We start from the raw sequence: 22,784 nt of genomic DNA, 5'->3' as shown, positions 1-22,784 counted from the left end.
GCAGATGAAAAATCTGCATAAATCGGCATAAATAAAACCCTAATTAACTGCGTCTACCCTCGATATCCAGGGCTTTCCACTGCGGGTCTGATAAGCTGGACAGACGGCAATCTGGCGTCAGTCTCTGCAGGACGTCTTCTCGACGAATCAGCAACACAGATTCACTGCACAGTCTCTGGTGCACCTCTGCCTCGCTTCCTAAAACAGGTAATTAATATATATTCAAATAAATATATATATTTGCTTCCTAAAAAGATAATTAATATATATTCAAATATACATATATTTTATTATTTATATAATATAATATATATATATATATATAATTATTATTTATATATATACATATTCTTTTATTTATTTATATATATATTTATTTTTATTATTATTTATTTATATATATGTATACATATTTTTTTTAATATACATATATATATATATACATTTCTTTTTATTATTTATTTATTTATATATAAATATAAATAAATAAAAATATACACATAAATAATATATATATACATAAATAAGATATATCTATAAATAAATAAACAAAAGAAAAAATATATATATACATATATATATATATATATATATATAATAAATATATAAATACATAAATATATATATATATATATAAATATATAAATAAATATATAAATACATAAATATATATGTATATATAAATATATATGCATCAACATCAGGAGATTCTCCTGAAAAAGTTGTGTCTTACTCACCTACATCTAAAGGATTGGTCATGAAAACAGCATTAGGTGCAACGCCAAATATGAGCTGATGGTGCCAGGCGTCAGGCACCTCCTCTCCCTCGGGCACAGCCAGCTGCATGTTCATGGTCGCCACGGGAACGGCACCTCTTCGGATCCAGCGTGCGAGCCAGGGGACCAGTCTGACCAGCCGCCGAGGGTACAGGTAGAAGAAGCGACCTATGACCTTCCCCACGCTGGCCTCCTGTGCTCCTCGGATGAGCTGAGCGTGGGTCGCACCTAAAAGGAGTCAGTTTTTCATCACCTTATTATTTTTTACTTTGTCTAAGATCAATGATTACAAGTTTCTTTTCCATCTCACGTGTGACGACAGCTTGAGCTAAACGCCTCAAATGTCGACGCAAAAAAAAAAAATTGTGTTACAGTGCTGAAAAAGTCAATTACAGTGGCTCCTCTGAGAGACATAAAACTCTTTGTCTAATTCAAGAGGGTACTTTTGAATTTGCCTGGTTGGCAGTGCAGCCAGCTGTCACGCTGGCAGGAAACCGCACTTATGGGTTCAAGACATTACGGAGCCTCGTTCGGCGGGGAAGTTATAGCCTCCGCTAACATCTGTGACACCTGAAATGGAGTCTCTGCGGGCCCGGTTAAGATATGCTACCTATACAAAGTCATGCTTTAATGTATTAATATTTCATTAGCTGAAATGTCACAGAACAGTGTGGAGCTCTGAGCTCAAGTGTTTAAAGCTGCCAATTTAGTCAAGTTTTGTCAAACAATGTAAGAAATCTTTTAAAATGTTACCGTCCAAATTCATTGTGAAGTCTAACAATTAAAAAAAGCCACTTTCAGACATGGAATATATACTATTTCTGGCTTTATCTGGTAAAGTGATGTTTTTTTGTCCATTACGTTACATTGCTGGTGTTTTCTTTAACTTATTTTATTTTCTTTCTGCATAAGAGATCATAATTCAGTGATACATTTATTATCATGGATGGCAGAACAAAATGTTAATTGAATCTGTCTCTACACTGTATTATAGACATACTTTGCTTTGTTTATATCTGTCTGGCATGCTCTTACCAACGTGCTTTTTTATTAGGGCTGGCGATACGATACGTATCACGATACAGGGGTAACGAATCAATATATTGCAATAACACATTTATACTGCATGCAAAAACATTTATGATTTTTGCCCCAAAACTGCTTGTGATTATCATAAAGTGGGCATGTCTGTAAAGGGGAGACTCGTGGGTACCCATAGAACCCATTTACATTCACATATCTGGAGGGTTATGTACTTAAAATATCCAAAGTACTTTAACTGAAGCTGTAAGACAAATGTAGTAGAGTAGAAGTAGAAAGCTGCATAAAATGGAAATACTCAAGCAAAGTACAAGCATCTTGAATATGTACTTAAGTGCAGTACTACTACAATACTGCCACAAAGGTGATGACAAATCTAGGGGTATATTTACCGGCTTCACTCCGGGACAGCAGGTAGTCGGGCAGCGGTGACTCAGTCCTCCTCAGGCGTGTTTGGACGCAGCGGTCCGCCTCCTCGGGGGCCACGTCCACGCCGAGGGCCCTCAGCACGTCCACCACGGCCGTGGCCCCGCAGGCTGACGCTCCGATCTGCAGGGTCTGCCTCTCCAGAGCCTCCTGGAAGGACCACAGCATGGCTTCATCTGCTCCTGTCTGCTCCTCCTCATCATCACCACCTCCATGGAGCTGCTCACACACTGACTCCATCTGAGAGCCTCACCTGGAAACACAAGGGGTTAACATTACATTACATTACATTATATACAATCTCTTGTGCATCTGTGTGAAGTGCATCAATGCATGTAGTGTACAATTACATTTCAGTGCAAAAATAGTTCAATATGAGCTAAATGTACCCACTGCCAGATTCAAAACAATGCATACATACATCATGACTGTTATATATACATGTGATAATCCTGCTCACATTCACAACTATAAGTCTCCTTCTTGTTTTAATCTCAATAAGCACTATAATGCACTTGCATGTGTGCCTTGACAGAGGTATAATACATCATTTCTTACCATCTCCCACAGTGACAGACAACAGACAGCGACAATAACAAACAAGCAGTGCGCATGCGCAAACTACACGTGGTTCTTCCTTCTGTGCTTCTGTGTTTACCTGCTGGACAGAGAGGCAGAGGGACACCTAGCACCCCTGCTGGCCAACTTCAGCCATGACAAATGATAAAGAAGCACTGAGGAAACACATCTGTACAAGTTTAACTCTACAGTAAAAAAAATCTATCTATGATCAAAAATATAAGACATATCTAAAGTAACCATTCTCAAGATTAAGTACAAATACAGACTGTTGTTGGATGAGAAGTTGCATCTCATGAATATATCTGTGGCTCATTTGAAGTTAATGTGAGATTTTGCATATTATGCACATCAGACATATTTCTTTCTATAGCACTATTTATTTTTATTGTATATATTTTGTTCTAGTTGTTTAACTTGTTGTCGGAGCCACGTTGGACAGGCCCACACAAGGTTCTGGCCAGAACTGCAACAGCTGTGCAGCTTGCAGGAAAAGGACTCAACTGGTGGCACCTAACACAGTGCTCCAGCAGCAGGACAGGACCTGAAGCAGTAGAGGAGGAAGCCCCACAAGGAGCCCAGGCTACGTGAAAAGAGGGTCACGTATATTTTTTATTTTTCATATACTGTATAAACTGTGACTGTGATGAGATACACATAAGGGAAAGAAGGTTACAAGGTCTTGCCTGTATTTACAGTTAAATCAGGCTAACATGGTTGTTTAGGTGGACTCATCTAGGTGGTTTTTGAAAAACATTATATATCACATTGTATTAAAACTTGTTGCTTAGAATAAATGCTAAAATAGATAAAAAGAGAAACCAGGGGTGGGGAGAATCCACCAGAGAGAAGTTTAACTTCCTTTCCCAAACCAGTATAAAATAGGACCACCCAGATAAGTTTTTCAGTTGCGCGCAGGAAAACAAACTAGAAGCATCATGCAGTACGGCAAACTGCTAGTAGCGTTTGTTGTAACATCTGTGTTTACCTCTCTTGTCCTCGTTCTTCTGTACAAACTTTCTTAATGTGATTTGTCATGTATTTTAAATGTTTTAGGGAATGTGAGAGAAAATACCATGACCCTTGTGTAGAATTTGTGTACTCAGATAAATCTGAATAACCTGGGAAAGCACAGACTGTACTAGTTTATATTCATTAGGGGAGCTACCTCACTACATCATTCTTTATAATCTTGGTTTAGCCTTCCCCCCCTTGTAGCCCACACCTTCCACCCTGCTTCTGAGTGAAAGCATTGTCTATTGTTAAAGAGTTACTTGTGATTAGCTAGTTTTAGCAGAGTGCAGAGGCGAGGATGATAAGTAATGTATCTAAACTAGTACAGTCTGTGCTTTCCCAGGTTATTCAGATTTATCTGAGTACACAAATTCTACACAAGGGTCATGGTATTTTCTCTCACATTCCCTAAAACATTTAAAATACATGACAAATCACATTAAGAAAGTTTGTACAGAAGAACGAGGACAAGAGAGGTAAACACAGATGTTACAACAAACGCTACTAGCAGTTTGCCGTACTGCATGATGCTTCTAGTTTGTTTTCCTGCGCGCAACTGAAAAACTTTTATCTGGGTGGTCCTATTTTATCAAGTTGGATTTATTATGTACCAAAGTGCTTACAATGACCTGCAATAACCTGATTGTTGGATTTGTTGCGCATGGAGTGATTGCGAGGAAAGGGAGGATGTACGTTCTGTTCTTTTTGCAAGGTCAAGGAGAGAAGGAGAAACAAAGAAGAAGACAGACAGCAGAAACATCACGTGCCATAAGCTCATGAATATTAATATTGTGTAAACCATAAAAACGCTGGATCAGGGATAGCTCGGGGTTCAGACTTCACGAACTGACCCATGCACTGTATGTTGTCAGGGACACGTAGACTGGATCCAGATATCTGTATACTCTTTTATTTTACTTATGCAACATTGATTGTTCGGAATAAATTGTATTATTATGCTTTAACCCGTCTGTTTGGAAAATCTCTTTGTCACACAAGATTAACCAGCACGTAACTGGGCCTTGACCTCTCGGAGGTAGAAGGCCAGTTCCTTCAACCACTGTAATTTAGTCATATGATTCTGTATATTCTCTTCCTGCACTGTATATGATCTATTTTTGTTATGATTGTGTAGTCTTAATTTGTGCAAAATAAATAAACAAACATTTTGTTAAAATGGAAATAATGAAAGATTATTGTATTTTTTTAAAGTACTTTTCAGGATTAGAATAGACGTATGTTGGTGTATATTGACTTTTTTGACGTTTGGTTTGGGCACAAATGTTAAAAACACACCCACCAGTTTTCAACTTTGAATTTCAGGCTTAAATTAAATCTCCAACATCAATCGATAATAACGCAAATATCGTTTTAACGCCACTAATTTCTTTAACGCATTAACACAACTTGTGGTAATTTTTAGGTTGTACTGGGTTCAGTTTTAAAGCTAGAGTGAAGATACTGGTATCATATGAAACTAGAAGGAATTCATTGGTACCAACCATGTCATACTAGCTTGTCGGGAGGTTAAATAATGCTCCGAAGTTAGGCTAAATTTTGGCGAGGAAAACCTGTCATGGCCATTTCCAAAGAGGTCCCTTGACCTCTGACCTCCAGATATGTGAATGTAAACGGGTTCTATGGGTACCCACAAGTCTCCCCTTTACAGACATGCCCACTTTATGATAATCACATTCAGTTTGGGGCAAGTCATAGTCAAGTCAGCACACTGACATACTGACAGCTGTTGTTGCCTGTTGGGCTGCAGTTTGCCATGTTATTATTTGAGCATATTGTTTTATGTTAAATGCAGTACCTGTGAGGGTTTCTGGACAATATCTGACATTGTTTTGTGTTAATTGATTTCTAATAATAAATATATACATACATTTGCATAAAGCAGCATATTTGCCCACTCCCATGTTGATAAGAGGATTAAATACTTGACAAATCTAATTTAAGGTACATTTTGAACAGATACAAAATGTGTGATTAATGGCGATTACATATTTTAATTGATATACATATATATATATATACCTATATACTGACATTATGTGTACCGACATTTCACTCAGTGTACAATTCTTTTAGGAGGAAAAACCAGGAAGTAATGTCTGCCAAGAAATGTTTACAGAAGTATCCTCTTTACATAGAAGTGTGTCATGTTTCTATACTATGAACTTTACTGTATATATCATCTTGTTTCTTCATCAGAAAATTAATATTACAACCTTGTATGAGTTTTCTCTTTTAGCAAAGATAATTAAATACATACATGTAAGCAAATTTCTTATGTTCACCAAACAATAATATGAATCTGGTTAGAAACAATGACAAAACCACCCAGCATAAGATTCCTCTTCTCTCCTGTGACAGTTTTTCCATCAGGACAATAGATGTCAGTGTTGCTACACCGGAATCCAGCGAGGTGCATCATATGTGGCAGCACAGCAGATATACAGTAGTGTTGTCACCAGGGTTGATGCTCGGTGAAACAGCCTGGGGCATGCTGCTGACGGCCGCCTCCTTCTTCTTGGTGTCGTGCACGGGCATCACATGAGATGGGGGCAGACTCTTTGGTTCTCCTGAGGCATAAAAGCTCCCCAAAAAAGGTCGAAATGAGGATATTGTGATGGGTTATTTCTTTGTTTTCCTATGACACAGGAAAGGGTGAGGTGTGTGTGTGTCAGTTGGGTTGCACTTGACCCCATCAAGGCGTGATACACCATGCTCCTTGATCTTTGATCCTTGCTTTTATACTGCAATTTTTACATCAATTTCAGTTTCCGTTTGTAAGTTTGTAGCAAATGTTCTATATTTAAGTTTATAAAAATATTAGTTTTATTCGTAGAGCCTCAATAAATTAGAATTTGCAGCACAAATTAAGCTCCAATTCATCCAAACAGAACAATTATCACCCAATTATTTGACATTAATTGGCAACATTGGCTCTTCCTCCAAGAGCACAAATGAGTCAAGTCGCCATCTGGTGGTGGAAAAGTGATACAAACGTTGATTAATAAATTGAAATTTGATGCTCTTGACCACCTTTCTTTGATCTTTCCCTCTGTAACGCTATCTGTGCACGATCAGCTGTCAGCGCGTGTAATCGTGAACTTGGTATTCGCCTCGTCTCTCCGCTTCCTCCTGGTTCTCTCTCCACACAGCTGCAGCGACGGCCCCTGGAAGCACTGAGAAGCAGAGTGTGATTAAAACCGACTGGGCCTCTCTCCGAACGTGATCCGGCAGCCGATATGAAGCGCGTCAACGGAGAGATGAGGAAGGAGGAGGAGGAGGAGGAGGAGGAGGGCGATGTCTTCACACATCTGGGATGAAATATAGAAACGGAGAGGCTGTCTCGGTCTCTCTTCACCTCAACATCACCGTTTGCTTTCCGCAGTCGTGAAGAGTTTTCCTACGATGAAGTCATCATACAGTGCTTGTCAACAAACATACAGCTCGATATTTCTCTGAATAACGTAAATACTTGAAATGTGGGCCGTGTTAATCATTTTTGGCGAGCAAGTTGAGGTAAAGCAGCAGCTCCTATCTGTCACTAAACACGAGCGAACATTTAAGACCGGCTCCAAATCAATGCCACAATTACCCAAACAAACAAACCAGACAGGTGGAGAGGACTGATTGAACTGTTTTGACGTGGCAGTTAAAGGCATGCTGGCAGGCCGGCTGGCAGCGGTTCACGACAGGTCTGATTATCTTTAACACCGAATCCTCAAATCTAAGTGTGCTGAATCATCAGTGTTGCTGAGCGAGGAGCTTTTAGCGTTGGAGCTCCCCTCGCTGGCCTCTGTAAAGTGAGAACCGTGAACTGTTGCAGGTAGATGCTGTTGAGATATTAACCTTATAAACGGTGGAAATGTGGGCCTAGTTTTGTACTGAACTTACATTTATGTGTCAGCGAAGCAAGCTCTACTCGCGGGTCTTTAAGTGCCGGGTCTATTCTTGGAGCAGCTTGCATTTTTGAGAAGACTGAAATTCCTTTATGAATGAATAGAAAAAGCCTATATTTATTGACAATGTGGCATTAATATTTATTTGTTTTTGACTTTATTACATAAATACAGAAAAAGTAGTTTTCCTGTTTTTTTAATGTAATTTCCCCTCCACAGTGTCAACGTATCCTCATACAACGGTACGTATGATATCTTACGAAAAGTTACTCCTGATTTTTCGTGCATTTTCCTACGAATGTCCAGCAATACGCGTCAATTTCCGCTCCAGATAAATAAACTTCTGTCTTCACAGGAAAAAACATGGTTAGGTTTAGGCAACAAAACTGCTTAGCTAGGTTTAGGAAAAGGTCGCGGTTTGGGTTAAAATAAGTATGCAAGTGGCGTTACTTAAAGCTGCAATGGGTAGAATTGGAGCAAACATGATTAAAGAAAGTTAGTTTTATAAAACGGTCACTATATCCTGACAGTAGTGCATGAGACAGGTAATATTAAAATTATTATTATTATATTATTATTATTATAAATAAATTTTTTTTTTTTTTTATTTTAATCTACTATGATTTTTATCTTATTATTATCTTATTATTATGATCATTATTTATTTATCCTCCTTTTTTGTTAATATTTATTTATTATGATAATAATTACTATTATTTTTTCTATATTTAGTTTTTCAATTTACAGTTACTATTTGTTATTGGTATTATTATAATACCAATAACAAATAGTAACTGTAATAATAATAATAATAATTATTATTATTATTATTATTGTTATATATTTAATTTAAAATGTTAATCTACTATGATTTTTATATAATTTTTTATTTGTTCTATTTTAATAATATTATTATTATCTATTTATTTTGTATCCTCCTTTATTATTATTATTATTATTATTATTATTATTATCATTTTTTCTATATTTTGTTATTTCAATTTACAGTTACTATCTGTTATTATATACATATTAATTTATTTGTTATGGTTTAGGTTGCAGTAGTCATTTTTCTTAAGGAAACAATAAAAGCATGATTAAAAAAAAAAGAAAAAATTGTCAACAAAACAACCCCCCTCCTGGTGGATGAAGACGTAGATGAGGACACCATGTCCTACTTTCAGCACCACCTGAATGTTACACCAAACATGATGACAAATTTGATTAATTGTTTCACTTTATTCTGATATTTTTCCACTCAGATAACACATTTCACTCTTCCCTATTGACTGTTGCAGGCATGTACACAGCTACGCACATTTTCCAATATCTTCTATTAAAGCGAGAAGCTGGAGGCGCTTTGAGATAGTTTTTCCTCCCATTACACAGTGTCCATATTCATTATGTCCTCTATTCAAAAACCTGCTCTGAAAGTGTCATTGTTGGCGATAGCTTTGTGCGAGCCTCCGGGTTATGACGGCTTCCTCCGAGCTATTCATGAAGACGCTTCCAGGACATGAATAAACAATCAGAGGAGGACTTGTCATGTGAAAACGGCATCTTTAGTTGATCCTGTGATCTTTACCTCTCTGCCACTTAGCAGGAAAAAAAGGGAGAAAATAGTGAATGTGTCATGTACAGGCCTGTAGTCCCCCTCCTTTGGAATAATAAGGGAGTCTATTTAAACACTATCTCCATGACCTCTTGGCGCACAGCAGCTGTGCAGGGATCTACAGGATTAACTGGCGCCTCTCAGGTAAGCTGATTCATAATAAATAGCAGCGACGCTTTGAAAATACCCATAACAGCACATTAGCATTGAAATGAGGGAGCACTTTTGTCAGAAGGTAGTTCTGGGTCACGGAGACAAACATTGAAAACTGCCGGAGGGACTTCGGCACACACTTGGCTGTCCCTTCCCCAGCCCCGTACGCCTACGTCGCCAGTGTCAATAGTGTTAACATCCTGAGCAGCGAGGGATGCATTTCTTTAGAGAGCTGGAAGCCATCCATTTCCACCTCAACCTTCACATTATGCGCAGACTTTTCTACATAAAATTTAATACAAAGCCACGAGGTGTGCGAGCTTCTATTCTCCGATTCAACTGGCTGTAAAACACGTCTCGCTGTTAACTTAGCTTTATATAGGCCATGACAGCAGGTACCCTCTCTAATCCTGCAGTAAAACTTCTCCGGATTTCAAAAAGGCGAGTGCATAAATAATAAGAAAGAACATTTAGTCTCTGCGAGGACAGCGTTTTTTGTCTTTTGTAACACATAATGTGCACTCCAGGAAACATTTAAGTGGCAGCTCTATGGGGCTCACAGGCTAAGAGCAAAATCATCATCTGCCTGTAATTAAAATTATAGAGGGAAACATAGCAGGATCTGAGACGCGGCTCTATACCTGCCAAGCTCAGTTGTCAAATTTTTTTTTTTTTATTCAAAATCCCATCAATGGTCTTGTTCTCTCAAGTGAATACGGCACCGGGCACAGATTGTTCTTTTTTCAACGGCAAACAGACGCTTTTTCCTGCCGCTTTCTGTTCTTTTATTTAGGAACCTATCACACTGTGTTCAGTCAGATGGAGCATCTGGAGTCGACATGCTGGGTGTCAGCCTCTTTTCCAGTAAAAAATCAAGTTTAAATCACTCAAGTTAAATAGCACCTTCAGATATTTAATGCTTATATGAATGTGTTGACCCAAAGGAGCATTTAAAGCCAGAAAAAATCCAACCAGTTGGAGAGAACGTTTTTCATTCTTGTCCAGTTTTGGGATAATGTCTACATAATAATATGATGTTGATATAAAAGGCTTACAATTAAATGACCAAATATAGCCTTAATCCAGACCTTTGACACGTAAATATATAAGAAAAGATAGCGTTAATCGGTTAAAATGCTTAATGTCGGTTAACGGTTAAACGGTTAATTATTGACATTCCTAACATGAATACAGTTGGGCTCATTGGATCCATAAGAATCTCAGCTTTACAGTGATACCCAATTTATGTAATTCTAAGACTGTTTAGGGACCCCAGTATGCAGAAATACACAATGTTTAGAATATGCAAAAATAACACATTTAAAACTGAAAACTTGTTTTTGCCCCAAACTGCATGTGATTATCATAAAGTGGGCATGTCTGTAAAGGGGAGACTCGTGGGTAAACATAGAACCCATTTTCATTCACATATCTTGAGGTCAGAGGTCAAGGGACCCCTTTGAAAATGGCCTTGACAGTTTTTCCTCGCCTAAAATTGGGCCGTTATTTATCCTCCAACCCAACAAGCTAGCATGACTTGGTTAAGTTAGGTTTACTAGTTTCATATGATATGATATGAGCCTGCTACAGCCTCTGAAAGACAGTAAAGTCGTGGGTCTCAGGGGGTTAATAATAAATAGCAAACATGGTTTCTCAAAGCTCCTGTTGTCCAGGCAAACACTTGAACTTTCCATGAACAAGAATCTTAACAGCAGCGTGGCGCGTTCATGAATACAAATCAAATCGCGTGCCACTTTCAATTACGTCTTCAAGAAATACTGTGACACGTCTTATTACCGTCATGTTATGTATCACATACTGTGCAGGAATGAAAGCAGTCATTATTAATGAATGCCTCATGTAGCTGAGATGAAGCTGTTGTTTAGGCGGATTGTTGCAAAAATGTTCCCATTAACATGTCAAATGGGGATCAGATCCAGCTCCCACTTTGCCTGACGACTGGAGAAACACTCTGAGCTAGCTGTGAGATGCTATACATCACCGCCTAACTGCAAAAACAAACTGTCCTTGGCAGATAATGTTCCATACAGTTGCTTGAGCTGGCTGATTTTCCCCTCCGCGAGACATTTGTCAGGTTTCTCTGACACCGGCACAATTTCTGCTCCTTGCTCGTATATCACAGCGCAAAAGGTGATGAGTTCTTTTCTGAAGATGTCAGCCTAAAATAGTCGTACTGACATTCACATATGACATTCACAAAGCGAGGAGAAAACTTTCTGTTAACTTGCAGCCCCGCTTCAACTCTGACGTGGCCGAGATGTGGCGGCGGCGAAGCCCTCACACGCCGATATGGCAGTTGTGACTGAAAGGTGCTCTTTAGGTTGAGACACCTGCGTCAGGCAGCCTGGCATTAGCTCATGATGCCCGCCGTGGTAGCTGTCACTACAGCTGAGCGTCTCCGTAACAGAATGCCATTTTCCCCCTGCTTCGTTTCACCAGACCCCTGCTGCTCCGGCCGCAGTTTAGCCATCAACCTCTGACATTTATCAGCTTTCCTCCAACCAAAAACACTTGTTCACTATCCAGGAAGAAACGGTAAAAGTTCAGGGAGGCTTCAAAAAGGTTTACGGAGGATGATGCACCTGTTTTATCTGAGCGTTTGGCAAAGAGAGCAACAGATGAGGGCAGCAGTTGAGGGTTCAGGGAAAGTGGCTTGACTGGAAATTTTGGCTCTTGCTTGCTCTACTCTGCAGTGGACCAGCTGTGCTATTTCTGTCCACAGACAAAACCTTTTTGTTAAGAAAGAAGCTGCCAAGAGGAAGGTGGAAATTCTCCCAGAATGGACTAAAAAAAAAACAGCCCAACAAAACCCACCTGGAGATACATGGATTCTCGTGACAAGATCACACGAAAAATCCCTCTTTTCAGGCTTCAAGTAATGCGTTTGTTACCGGCAAGCCAGAGCACGGACCAATCAGCATTCTGTGAGGAGCTACTGGCAGCTACAGGCGGGATTTATGTGTGTGAGACGCGACACGGAGAGACAACTGTTCGTTCTAAACAACGATGGCGGCTCCTGAAGAGGTTAGCGTAGCTGCAATAGCATCAGTTCTATCAGAGCTGGAGAGTATTTCATCAAAGAACGGCACTGCACGCTTTTCTCGATGGAAAATATGTTTTCGCTCTTCTCATGACTGGCTTCGGCAAGAGTTTGAAAAAAAAAAAATGACTAAAAGAAAATGACTAAAATGTGACTAAAACTAGACCAAAACTATGAAGGATAAAATTACTAAAATGTGACTAAAACGAATAAGAATTTTCGTCTTAAGTCTAAGACTAAATCTAAAATTGTTGCCAAAATTAACACTGTTATACGCGACAAAATGAACTGCAAACACACTGTGAAGGTTTTAAGACGAAAACACGGACAACTCCCAGACCGGACAACGCCGTAATGCCCTAAAGCATCCCCTGCTTTATGGTCTATCTGACTCTAAATGGGACCATCATTTACGAAATGAACATCATGCTGTATTGAAGAAGACTTGAAACTAGCGATTGAGACCATAAACTCATGTTTACAATGTTTACTGAGGTAATAAATCAAGTGAGAAGTAGGCTCATTTTCTCATAGACTTCTACACAATCAGACTTCTTTTTGCAACCAGAGGAGTCGCCCCCTGCTGGCTGTTAGAAAGAATGCAAGTTAAAGGCGCTTCAGCTTTGGTAGCCCACTGGGCATATGAAGCTACAGAAAGCAGCCGGTTAGCTTAAGGTAGCTGTTTCCAGTCTTTCTGCTAAGCTAAGCTAACCAACAGATCGAGCTCGGCAAAAAAGCAAATATGTCCTAAAATATTGATCTATTCCTGCAACCACAGCAGATAGAGGTGTCTGAAAAACTCATTTAGGAGGCGATGACAAACTGAATTTTGGCCCCTTCTGCCCAGTCAACCTCCTCTGTTTACTTTCCAAGAAAGCAGTAATGACAAGGATATCTGCTGTTAAAGACTAATACACTCTAAGGACCTCCTTATATAACCAAAATGTGGTTGAAACAACTGGGAACGGAGGACCAAAGGCATGTAAATTACAGATCTCTTAAAAGAGAATGCCGTACAGAGAAAAATCCTCTCTGGTTGCCACTCACCCTTTTTGGTAAACATGAAGGGTCGTGCTTAGATCTATTTCTCATCATGCCGTCCCTTCTGACTTCCTTGAGGAGCGCTCCGTGTTACGAAGTGATTGGGCCTCAAAAGGGACTTTATTTGTGTGACACGGGAAGAGAGAGAGAGAGAGAGTTTTTGAGGGCCCCATCTCCAGATCTAGAACCAATTTCTATGCAAATGCTACGACCTGATTTGAGAAGCCGCCATTGTTCGGCGTGGGCAGGCTTGAGGTGTCGTAACGCTCAGCGGGCCGACACATAAAGCACCCCATATGCTCATATTTCCTGAACTGACAAACTGGCCGTGTGATGCATTTTAGTGCATGCGCCTGCAGGGCAATACTTCACACGGCCGTGACAAACAGCTGTAGGGGAGAATCACACCTCAGGGTGGGGGCGGGGGGAGGCCGGCAAACTAATCGTGAGACTGCGGGGAAATGTTCCTCTTAGCCAATGGGGCAGAAACCCGGGTGCTCATATTTCTCGGCCGCTACGCCGAAGCCCCGAAGCATCATTCAGGTAACGAATATCACCGTCTGCTTGTTGCAGTGTTTCTCAACCGGGCAGCACCTTTTCATCAAGCGCTGCAGGGGACGTAGCAGGGAAAATGAAACATGTGTGGCCATGATGGTTCGCTGTTGTTGTTGCAGATATAGAGCAGCTGATGCGAGCAGAATTGCAGCAGCGCTACATTTCTAGACTGCATCGAGCATGAAAGCGGAAGAGAGAGGAGCTCCAGGATTTTCAAAAGAATGTATAAATAGACTGCAAAGGATTTGAGATTTGCTGCCTCGCATTTTCATTTACTTGCCGTCCTTCACACACTCATGCCCACACACACACACAGGGAAGTTTGTGTGAGTACAGAGGAGCGCGATGACCCCTATTTCACTTATGTGTTCCTGGATGAGTTCAGACACTGAAGGGAGCGTAAGCAATCTCGCCCGCAGCACCGGCAACGCGCCGCCCTGCATATCGTTACGTGTGATTCTGATTTAAGCAGAGACTACCTCCGTCCTCTGTGGGGTAAGGCCATATCGCACCTTCAATAAGATATTACTTATCACTATGCAAACATGCACTGAAGAAAAAAAGTTCTGTACGCTTGCCATGGCGGTGAGCGAGAGGAGCCAACTCCTCCACTTAATTACGTGCTCAGATGGTCTCGCTGACACATGGTACTGTAGATCAGTGGCGCTCAAAGTCCCGTTCAGGGGCTACTTGCAGCCCATGAAAGACTTCTGAGTGGCCCTTGAACATTTTCCGGCATGAAACATATTCTTGTCCTGGGCTGCTGAACTACCGCTACGTTCACGTAGATGACAGGATCCATAATAAATGTATATATCTATTATTGGAAATCAATTAACAAGACAAAACAATGACAAATATTGTCCCATAGAACCCATCTTCCTTCACATATCTTGAGGTCAGAGGTCAAGGGACCCCTTTGAAAATGGCCATGCCAGTTTATCCTTGCCAAACTTGAGTGCAAGTTTGGAGCGTTATATAGCCTCTTTCACGACAAGCTAGTATAACATGATTGGTGCCGATGGATTCTTTAACTTTTCCTAGTTTCATATGATACCAGTATCTTCACTCTAGCGTTAACAATGAGCCTGCTACAACCTAAAAATTGCATGTCGTTTTAATGCGTTAAAGAAATTGGTGGCGTTAAAACAAATTTGCGTTATTATTACTGCGTTAACTTTGACAGCCCTAATTATTATTTTAACAAATGTTAGTTTTGCCGATGGGATGGAGTATAAATAGCACAACATTACAAGGACGTTCCAAGTGTCGTGAGGATGCGTTTTAGGCTTTTCACGTGTTATTTGTACGCCGCGCAACAAAACTAGGGTAACGGCCGTAGTTAGGTTTCGGCAACAAAACTATTTAGTTAGGTTTAGGAAAAACGCCGTGGTTGGGCTTAAAATAAGTATGTAAACTAAGAAAAATATGCACAGAAACAAAAGATCATAATTAAGTAAAACACGAAAGTGACAGAAGTCACGAACGTAGCATACAAAACAAGACACCAGTCTCCTGGTTAAAAGTCCTGTGTTTGTTGGACCTATCCAGCTCCACTCCCGCCCACCATTAACGGTCTTTCTCGCTTTTTATTCTACGTCACTAGTAGAATGTGTTTACATTGCGCATTATCGTGTCGTTCATACACGTTTTCATGCAGGCTGCATATTAACACCTTATAAAGTCGAATAAACATTTTAGCAAACATTAGCATTCATTTGGAGTCATGTTTCGGGGTATATGACAAATGTAAGTCCAGTATTCATGGATTTTAATTCTTTTAGCTCACTTTTGGTCTCCACTGCTGAAAAAGAGTAAAAACAGGAAAGTTGCGGGCCGTAAAACCTAAACAATGAGCTGAACGAGCGGAGAGCGACTGCAGTCAACAACTTTCACATACACACAATAATTTGATCAATTGTTAATATAAAAATATTGATTGCAGCAGCTTTAAAGATACATATCCAAGTAAGAAAACATCCTCTTAACAATATGTATTGACTTGTTTTGAATCGCTGCATTAAAGCATCTTTGGCGCCAAAGCTGTCTCCACAATAAAAACAAAACAATCATATTTTACATTCCATCTTCGATATGATCCATACTCTACAATCAGATTAAGCAAAAGTGATATGTACGAGTAATAAATTATAGGCCTTCATTTCTGCCTCGCAGATAAAAATCAAAGGATGAAATGCAAATTAATGAAGCATTAATTTGTGCAGTGTTAGTGGCACGCCTGGATGAGCAAATTTCCACTTAATGTCATGCATTAAGAAACATAAAACAAATAACCAAGAAGCATTAGAACATAAGAATAAAGCATGAAACATACTCTGACACTTTGAATATAAATTGTGTACAAAAACCCTGACTTGTCCATGAAAAGTAGATTGGATTAACAGAGACAATTATAGAGAGGAGGATGAGAAGCACAGGGGTAACATCCAGGGTGACACATTTAACAAACTATATTTAATAAGAAATACATATTCTGAATGGGGGAAACAGTCATTAATAAGCACACATAAACACCAGACCTATTTGAATGGCTGAACTAATCGGAGATGTATGCTTTAATTCAGAGGTCTTGAACCAGTTTGCACAGTTGTCACTTTAAGGAATTCTCATCCACGTTGGCAAGATTTAAAGTTGATTCTTCGCCTTGGTAAAAAGCAGATGACGCTCATGTGATGGACCTTTAGATGACATTTGTTCATCAACTGCTGTTTCCAAGATCAAGAATGAGCTTACAGGTGAATAGGGTAAAGATTTTAACTCGTAGATATCACCATGAAACTTCCCCAGTCGATTACTGACACATTACTTTTTGTATTGCAAGTTTTCCGAAATGTTATGTTTGAATGTGGCATTGTCTTATTAAATATGTGCTACTTTTCATACATTTCCAGAACAGAAATGTGAACATTGGATAAAGCCAGGTTCAAAATTCTTGTTTGATTTTGTTGACATATTAGAGTCAAATGTTTTTACAGATGGTATTTTGGATCTCAGTTTGTATAACTCTGAAAATACTGTCAACAACCATACAAAAATCCATTTAAAATGTTCTATAAATCAGGCTATGAATGATATATGAACAAATCCCTCTGAAAAACCTTGAGAATATAGATAGAAATAAACTGGAAAGTTTGGTGTATGTGAGTGCTACTGAAGTGGAGATGTCTGGCTCACAGTCTGAGAAAACACTCCTTTTGAGAAAACAGCCTTTAAAAATATGGATTGTAAAATTTCACACATTTTGAAGACACTACAGGTGAATAAGGTAAAGAAATTTAAACTAATAGATATTAGTTGATACCAGTTGATTACTAACATTAAGACAATTATTTCTGGTATTACAAGGTTTCTGAAATGTTATGTTTAAATATGCAAATGTCTCATTAAATATGTGCTATTTTTCATACATTTCCAGAACATAAATCCAAACATTGGATAAAGCCAGGTTCAAAATTCTTGTTTTATTTTGTTGACATATGTGAGTCAAAGTTTTTACAGAGGGAATTTAGGATATCTCTTTTTATTACTCCATAAATCAGAAAATACTGTCAACAGCCATAAAAAAAATCTATTTTGGCCATGTTTTTAGGACTAAAATGTTATATAAATCAGGTTATGAATGATATATGAACAAACCCCACTGTAAAAACCTTGAGAATATGGATAGGAATGAAACTGGAAAGTTTGGTGTATGTGAGTGCTACTGAAGTGGAGATGTCTGGAAAATGGCCTTTAAAGATGTATTGTAAAATTTCATACATTTTGCAAAACACTACAGCTGAATAGGGTAAACATTTTTAACTAAATATATCACCATGAAACTTCCCCAGTTGATTACTTACATTAAGACAAATATTTTTTGTATTACAAGTTTTCTGAAATTGAAATATGCAAAAGAGGCATTATCTAATGCAAATTTTTGGTGAATTTCATAAAAATCTACAGACGCAAATAGACAAAGTAGTGAAATAAACAGCTAAATTTGTATTTTGGATGTTTTCTTTCTACCAGCCTGAAAGAAGACATGTTATGGAAGCAAAATAGATAAAAATCTATAAAGTGAATAATGTTTTTGCCCAGTGTCTCCCCTTAAAGCTCAACTTTTAAATCACTGTGAGAAAAAGTGGAAAAAGTGAAAGTCTATGAAAACTGGACATGTGCTAATGAAGATAATATGATATGATTGAGATTGTATTTTAGACTAGCCATGGAACATATTAAATACACATGGAACCATTTAAACTGTTGCATTTTGTCACCAAAAGGCTTCCAATTCTTTTAAAAATCCTTCAATCTGGGTCATTTTAGAAGAATACATGTCACTTTTTTTAATATATAAAATCACGGATATCTCGCTCTACACGTCTTCTCTAATTTTGATTCTCTTCTATCCGTGGATCAAAAATCACACCATACCGCTGATGGCTGTTTCTGATCCACTCAGCGCTGTTAACCTCATTTCATTCTCCGGATTAATAAGCGTCGGAAGAGTGAAGCCTCTCAGGGTGCTGCTGAGATCTTTGGCTCACTGGAAGATTGCTCTGCGCCGTCTCTCCCTTTCTACTCACTGGGTGTCTCATTACGGCGGTGCAGGAGCAGGTGAGGGATGAGTCTGTTGGAACACCCACCTATGGACATTTCAAAACCCTCTCTACTTAAAGCCTCATTAATAATCTATGACTTTTATCGGCCTCCATCTAGACCTAGACATTGCATCATAGGGCTTCTAAATAATCAACACAGACAGGTAAGGCAGCAGCTATAAAATATGTGATTTATCACCGCCGCAAATTATGCATGTCTCTAGTTAAAATGTCCTGCAAGTTCAAGTGTGTGAGGGAATGAGTCACCAGAATACCCAAAGATAGGGTCTGATAATTTCAATAAGTGGCAGTTTTTTCCCCCCAAGAACAGAGCATGAGCAGGAAAAGTAAGTCCTCAAGGTCAAAGTTGTCTTTAATGATGATCCAGGGTGGAAAGAGTACTAAATTATCCTCCTCAAAGTAGACGTACTGGTTTATTACATCATTTCCATTGGTTATGGTAACATTTTGTGCCGCCCCAGTATCCGAAGATTTAGAGTGCCCAAGGTGGAAGGTAACGTTGTGGAGGTTGAGGTGGTGGATGGACGCATAGCTGGAAGTCGTATAAATAGTACAACATTGCAAGGACATTCCGCGTGTGATAAGGACACATTTTAGGCTTTTAGCATGTTATTTGTATACGCCACGCAACAAAACTGGGTCACTACGTTACCGCAGTTGGGTTTAGGCAACAAAACCACTTAGTTAGGTTTAGGAAAAACATCATAGTTGTGCTGAAAATAAGTACGTAAACTAAGTAAAATACGTACGAAAACAATGTAACATAAGTACGGAAATTACGTCAGAAACGTCCCTAAAAAACACGTCACTAACGTAACTAATCGAACATCGGTCTCTTGGTTGAAAGTCCTGTGTTTATTGGACCAATCCACCTCCCCTCCGACCCACCATAAGCGGTCTTTCTCACTTTTTATTGTACATCACTAGCTCTGAGGTCTCCGGTCTCACTCCCAACTCGTCAAATACCGCTGACTGGATCGGAAACCGACGCACGGAGGCATCCTTTAGCGACAGTATGTGTGTCCTGTGAGTCGCTAGTCCCGTGAGTCGTTAATCCCGTGATTCGCTAGTCACGTGAGTCACTAGTCCCGTGAGTCGCTAGTCACGTGAGTCGTTAGTCCCGTGAGTCTTTAGTCACGTGAGTCGCTAGTCCCGTGAGTCTCTAGTCAGTAAAGTTAACGTCAACCACGAGCGTTTCCTAACCCTAACTAAATGGTTGTGTTGCCTAAACCTAACTTCCTATGAAAATGGAAGTCTATTTGACACGTCCAAAAGTAACTCAAGAGGGGTACCCCGCGCGTTGGTCTCCGATGCCGAGGGGCACTGACCAAGCGGCGGTATTTGACGAGTTGGGAATCAGAATGTGTTATGCAGTCACTACAGACTACATGGCGTACAAATGACACAGCAAAAACAACAACGCCGTTCTTATTGCACATTAACTGCCTTGCGAATAAGTGTGTCATTCATAGGCCTTTTTGCGCGACCGGGCTGGACCTGCAATGAGACGTATTTGCCTCTTCTTTTTATTTTTACTGTAACCACAATCTTCCATAACCACAGTTTATTTGCCATTACCATGATCTTTCCCTAATCTCAACCATACTGTAGTTGCCACGCACAGACATTGTAGAAAGTAAGAATTTGAAATATGGTTGCACTGGATGTAAAAATATGTCATTATTACCAGAACTACAAAAATAAAAGCTGGATGTATTCATTAAATGTGACTCAAGAAGGAGAGCTAGTCATGGTCTTAGTGAAAGGGTCAATGTACTTATGAGGAAGTAGTGGTGCACTCCAAAAACACAAGTGCATGAAACAAGTACTTAATTACAGTAAAGAGAGTACTTGGAATTAGTTATTTTCCACTGCTGGTAATGAACAGCTATCCTATCAAACATGGGCAGACAGTCATTTTACAGAAAGTCCTCCCTCCTATTTGTGCAGAGATCAGTGTTAAAATCCGACATGTGCAACACTCACATCTTCTTGACCTTGGTTCTTGTCTATAAAAAAGAAATGAGGTGGCCGGGTGGCCTAGTGGGTACAGAGACCTTCCTTTATCGGAAAGGTCACAGGTTCTATCCCAGCCGACAGCCAGTATGTATCCATCAAAAGCCGTTTATCCTCTCCAAACGTCCTTCAGCAAGACACTGAACCTCTTCCTGCTCACCCACTGTCACTCCGACACACAGCTACATATCTTAAAAGTAAAAACATTTAAAACACTAGACTGCGAGCTAGCAGGGTACTTGGAGTATTCGAATCATGCAGTGATTATACCTTAATATATTTATCTAATGTTCTCACTTTGCATTTTTATATCCTTGGGGAAATAATAACAACAATTAATATAAATATACTGTATATAAAATACAGGCCTCGAGCCTTTGCTTCATGGTAAAAGTAAAATACAAACCGTGTACGTATATGTCAATTTGTTACCATGAAATTAGTAGTATGAGCTATCATGCACTAACATACACTAAAAGGCATGAGAAGCTCTGATTACAACACACAGAGGGAGAGCGGCTTCATTCTCTGCTCAGGTAGACAATACTCCTCTTTATCTTTACATAGCAAACAGTTGTTTGCTGCTATATTAACACTCTGTATTTCGTATAGAGCACCTTTAAGTTTCACACATTTTTCAGTAAGATATAGCGACTCTATAGTGACAGCCGAGCAGAACAGTAAAGGGTTAAGGCTCCACGTCCACTACGGCCTTACAGCATCAGCAAATCCTCACCAACACATGTGTACAAAGTGTGCAGTCTGGACAAATCAAAGCACTCCTGCGCGCACCCGAATCCAGTTCAATCGACTTGTTTGATGGAGGTATTCATCAAATGTCAGCCTCTTTTTACAGCGAGTCCCGGTGTGAATTATGTAGGAAGACAAATTCCAATATTTCTCCCAAAGCTATTGGTCGATGTTGTATCAACTGACCCATTTTTACTCGGCTGCTGTAGTGATTAATTTACTTCACGGTGGGAAAACCACAGTGGGACGTAACTTCAGAAGGCCAAATACTTGAAGAGTTTTATATATGCGATAATATTTTTCATGCAGTGTGTTTCTTTCCCCGAATATAAAATGAATTATGACACGTAAATGATCAGTGAGAGCCCTGTGCTGAGACCCAGCAGCCTAAAGAGAGCAGTTGTTGCTCCTGTAAGCTACTTAGCCAAGTTGTCAGAGTGAAATCAGTAATTCATTTTTCTGTCGGACTCCCCAGAGGCTCATACAGTTAAGGGTGTGTATGCGTACAGAGAGAAAGAGGCAGATAGAAAGAGAAGAAATGGCGCCAGAGCAAAGGGGATACAAATTGTTTATGCCTCTCTTTGTGCGAGGTCACATTTTTAATTAGCTCCCAGCTCTGGAGGATTTGAGTCAAGGTCCCCAGTTGTGTGTAAATTGTTTTATTTGGAGTCTCAGCGAGAACCTGCTCTTTCCTCATTGCTTTTTTTCCCTTTCTTCTCCAGCTGTTGACGTTCTGTAAAAGGACGCCGCTTTGGTGACCTGAGCGACCCTTCGCCTGCTCCCGACCTAAACGCTCTGTAGCACAACGGCACAGTGAGACGCAGGCTGGACACTCGCCATGCTTCAGATTAAACACCGTAATTATTAATCCTGAAGCCTTTAATAGAATAGAATAATGTGGCAGTTGCCAAGAGACTGGGGCTGTGCTTTATATGTGGAGAGGCTTCCCGAGACAGAGAAGAATACGGCTTAATCCCCATGAGCACTGAGGTGAGGAAATACAGGGGGATATTTGAGGGGTTTGCTAATGCTAACCAGCAAAAGACAACACCTATGCCATTTTGCGATACTACAATATCCATAATCTAAGACTATATGTCTCATATCACGATATCGATATAATATCGATATATTGCCAAGCCCTAAAAAGTAGCCGACAATATTTGCCTCTGAAATGTAGTTGAGTAGAAGTACATCAAATTTGTACTGAAGTAGACCTAC

At 39.5% G+C, this 22,784-nt stretch overlaps 1 protein-coding gene across 1 annotated transcript in view; it reads right to left on the bottom strand.

Annotated features, from left to right (window-relative positions):
• The window catches only part of LOC141763118 (uncharacterized), a 92,696-nt gene that overhangs the window by 1,307 nt on the left and 68,605 nt on the right, over window positions 1-22,784 (bottom strand). The window contains exons 4-6 of the mRNA XM_074627442.1: window positions 2,210-2,496; window positions 738-1,004; window positions 58-198 (exon numbers count right to left, since the gene is read on the bottom strand). Coding sequence (XP_074483543.1) covers window positions 58-198; window positions 738-1,004; window positions 2,210-2,483 — 682 coding nt within the window. The 5' untranslated portion in view covers window positions 2,484-2,496. The remainder of the gene's footprint in view (window positions 1-57; window positions 199-737; window positions 1,005-2,209; window positions 2,497-22,784) is intronic.

This window comes from Sebastes fasciatus, chromosome 24 (assembly GCF_043250625.1).
Source record: "Sebastes fasciatus isolate fSebFas1 chromosome 24, fSebFas1.pri, whole genome shotgun sequence".
Taxonomy (NCBI): Eukaryota; Metazoa; Chordata; class Actinopteri; order Perciformes; family Sebastidae; genus Sebastes; species Sebastes fasciatus.
This window is presented reverse-complemented; position numbering and strand designations above follow the sequence as displayed.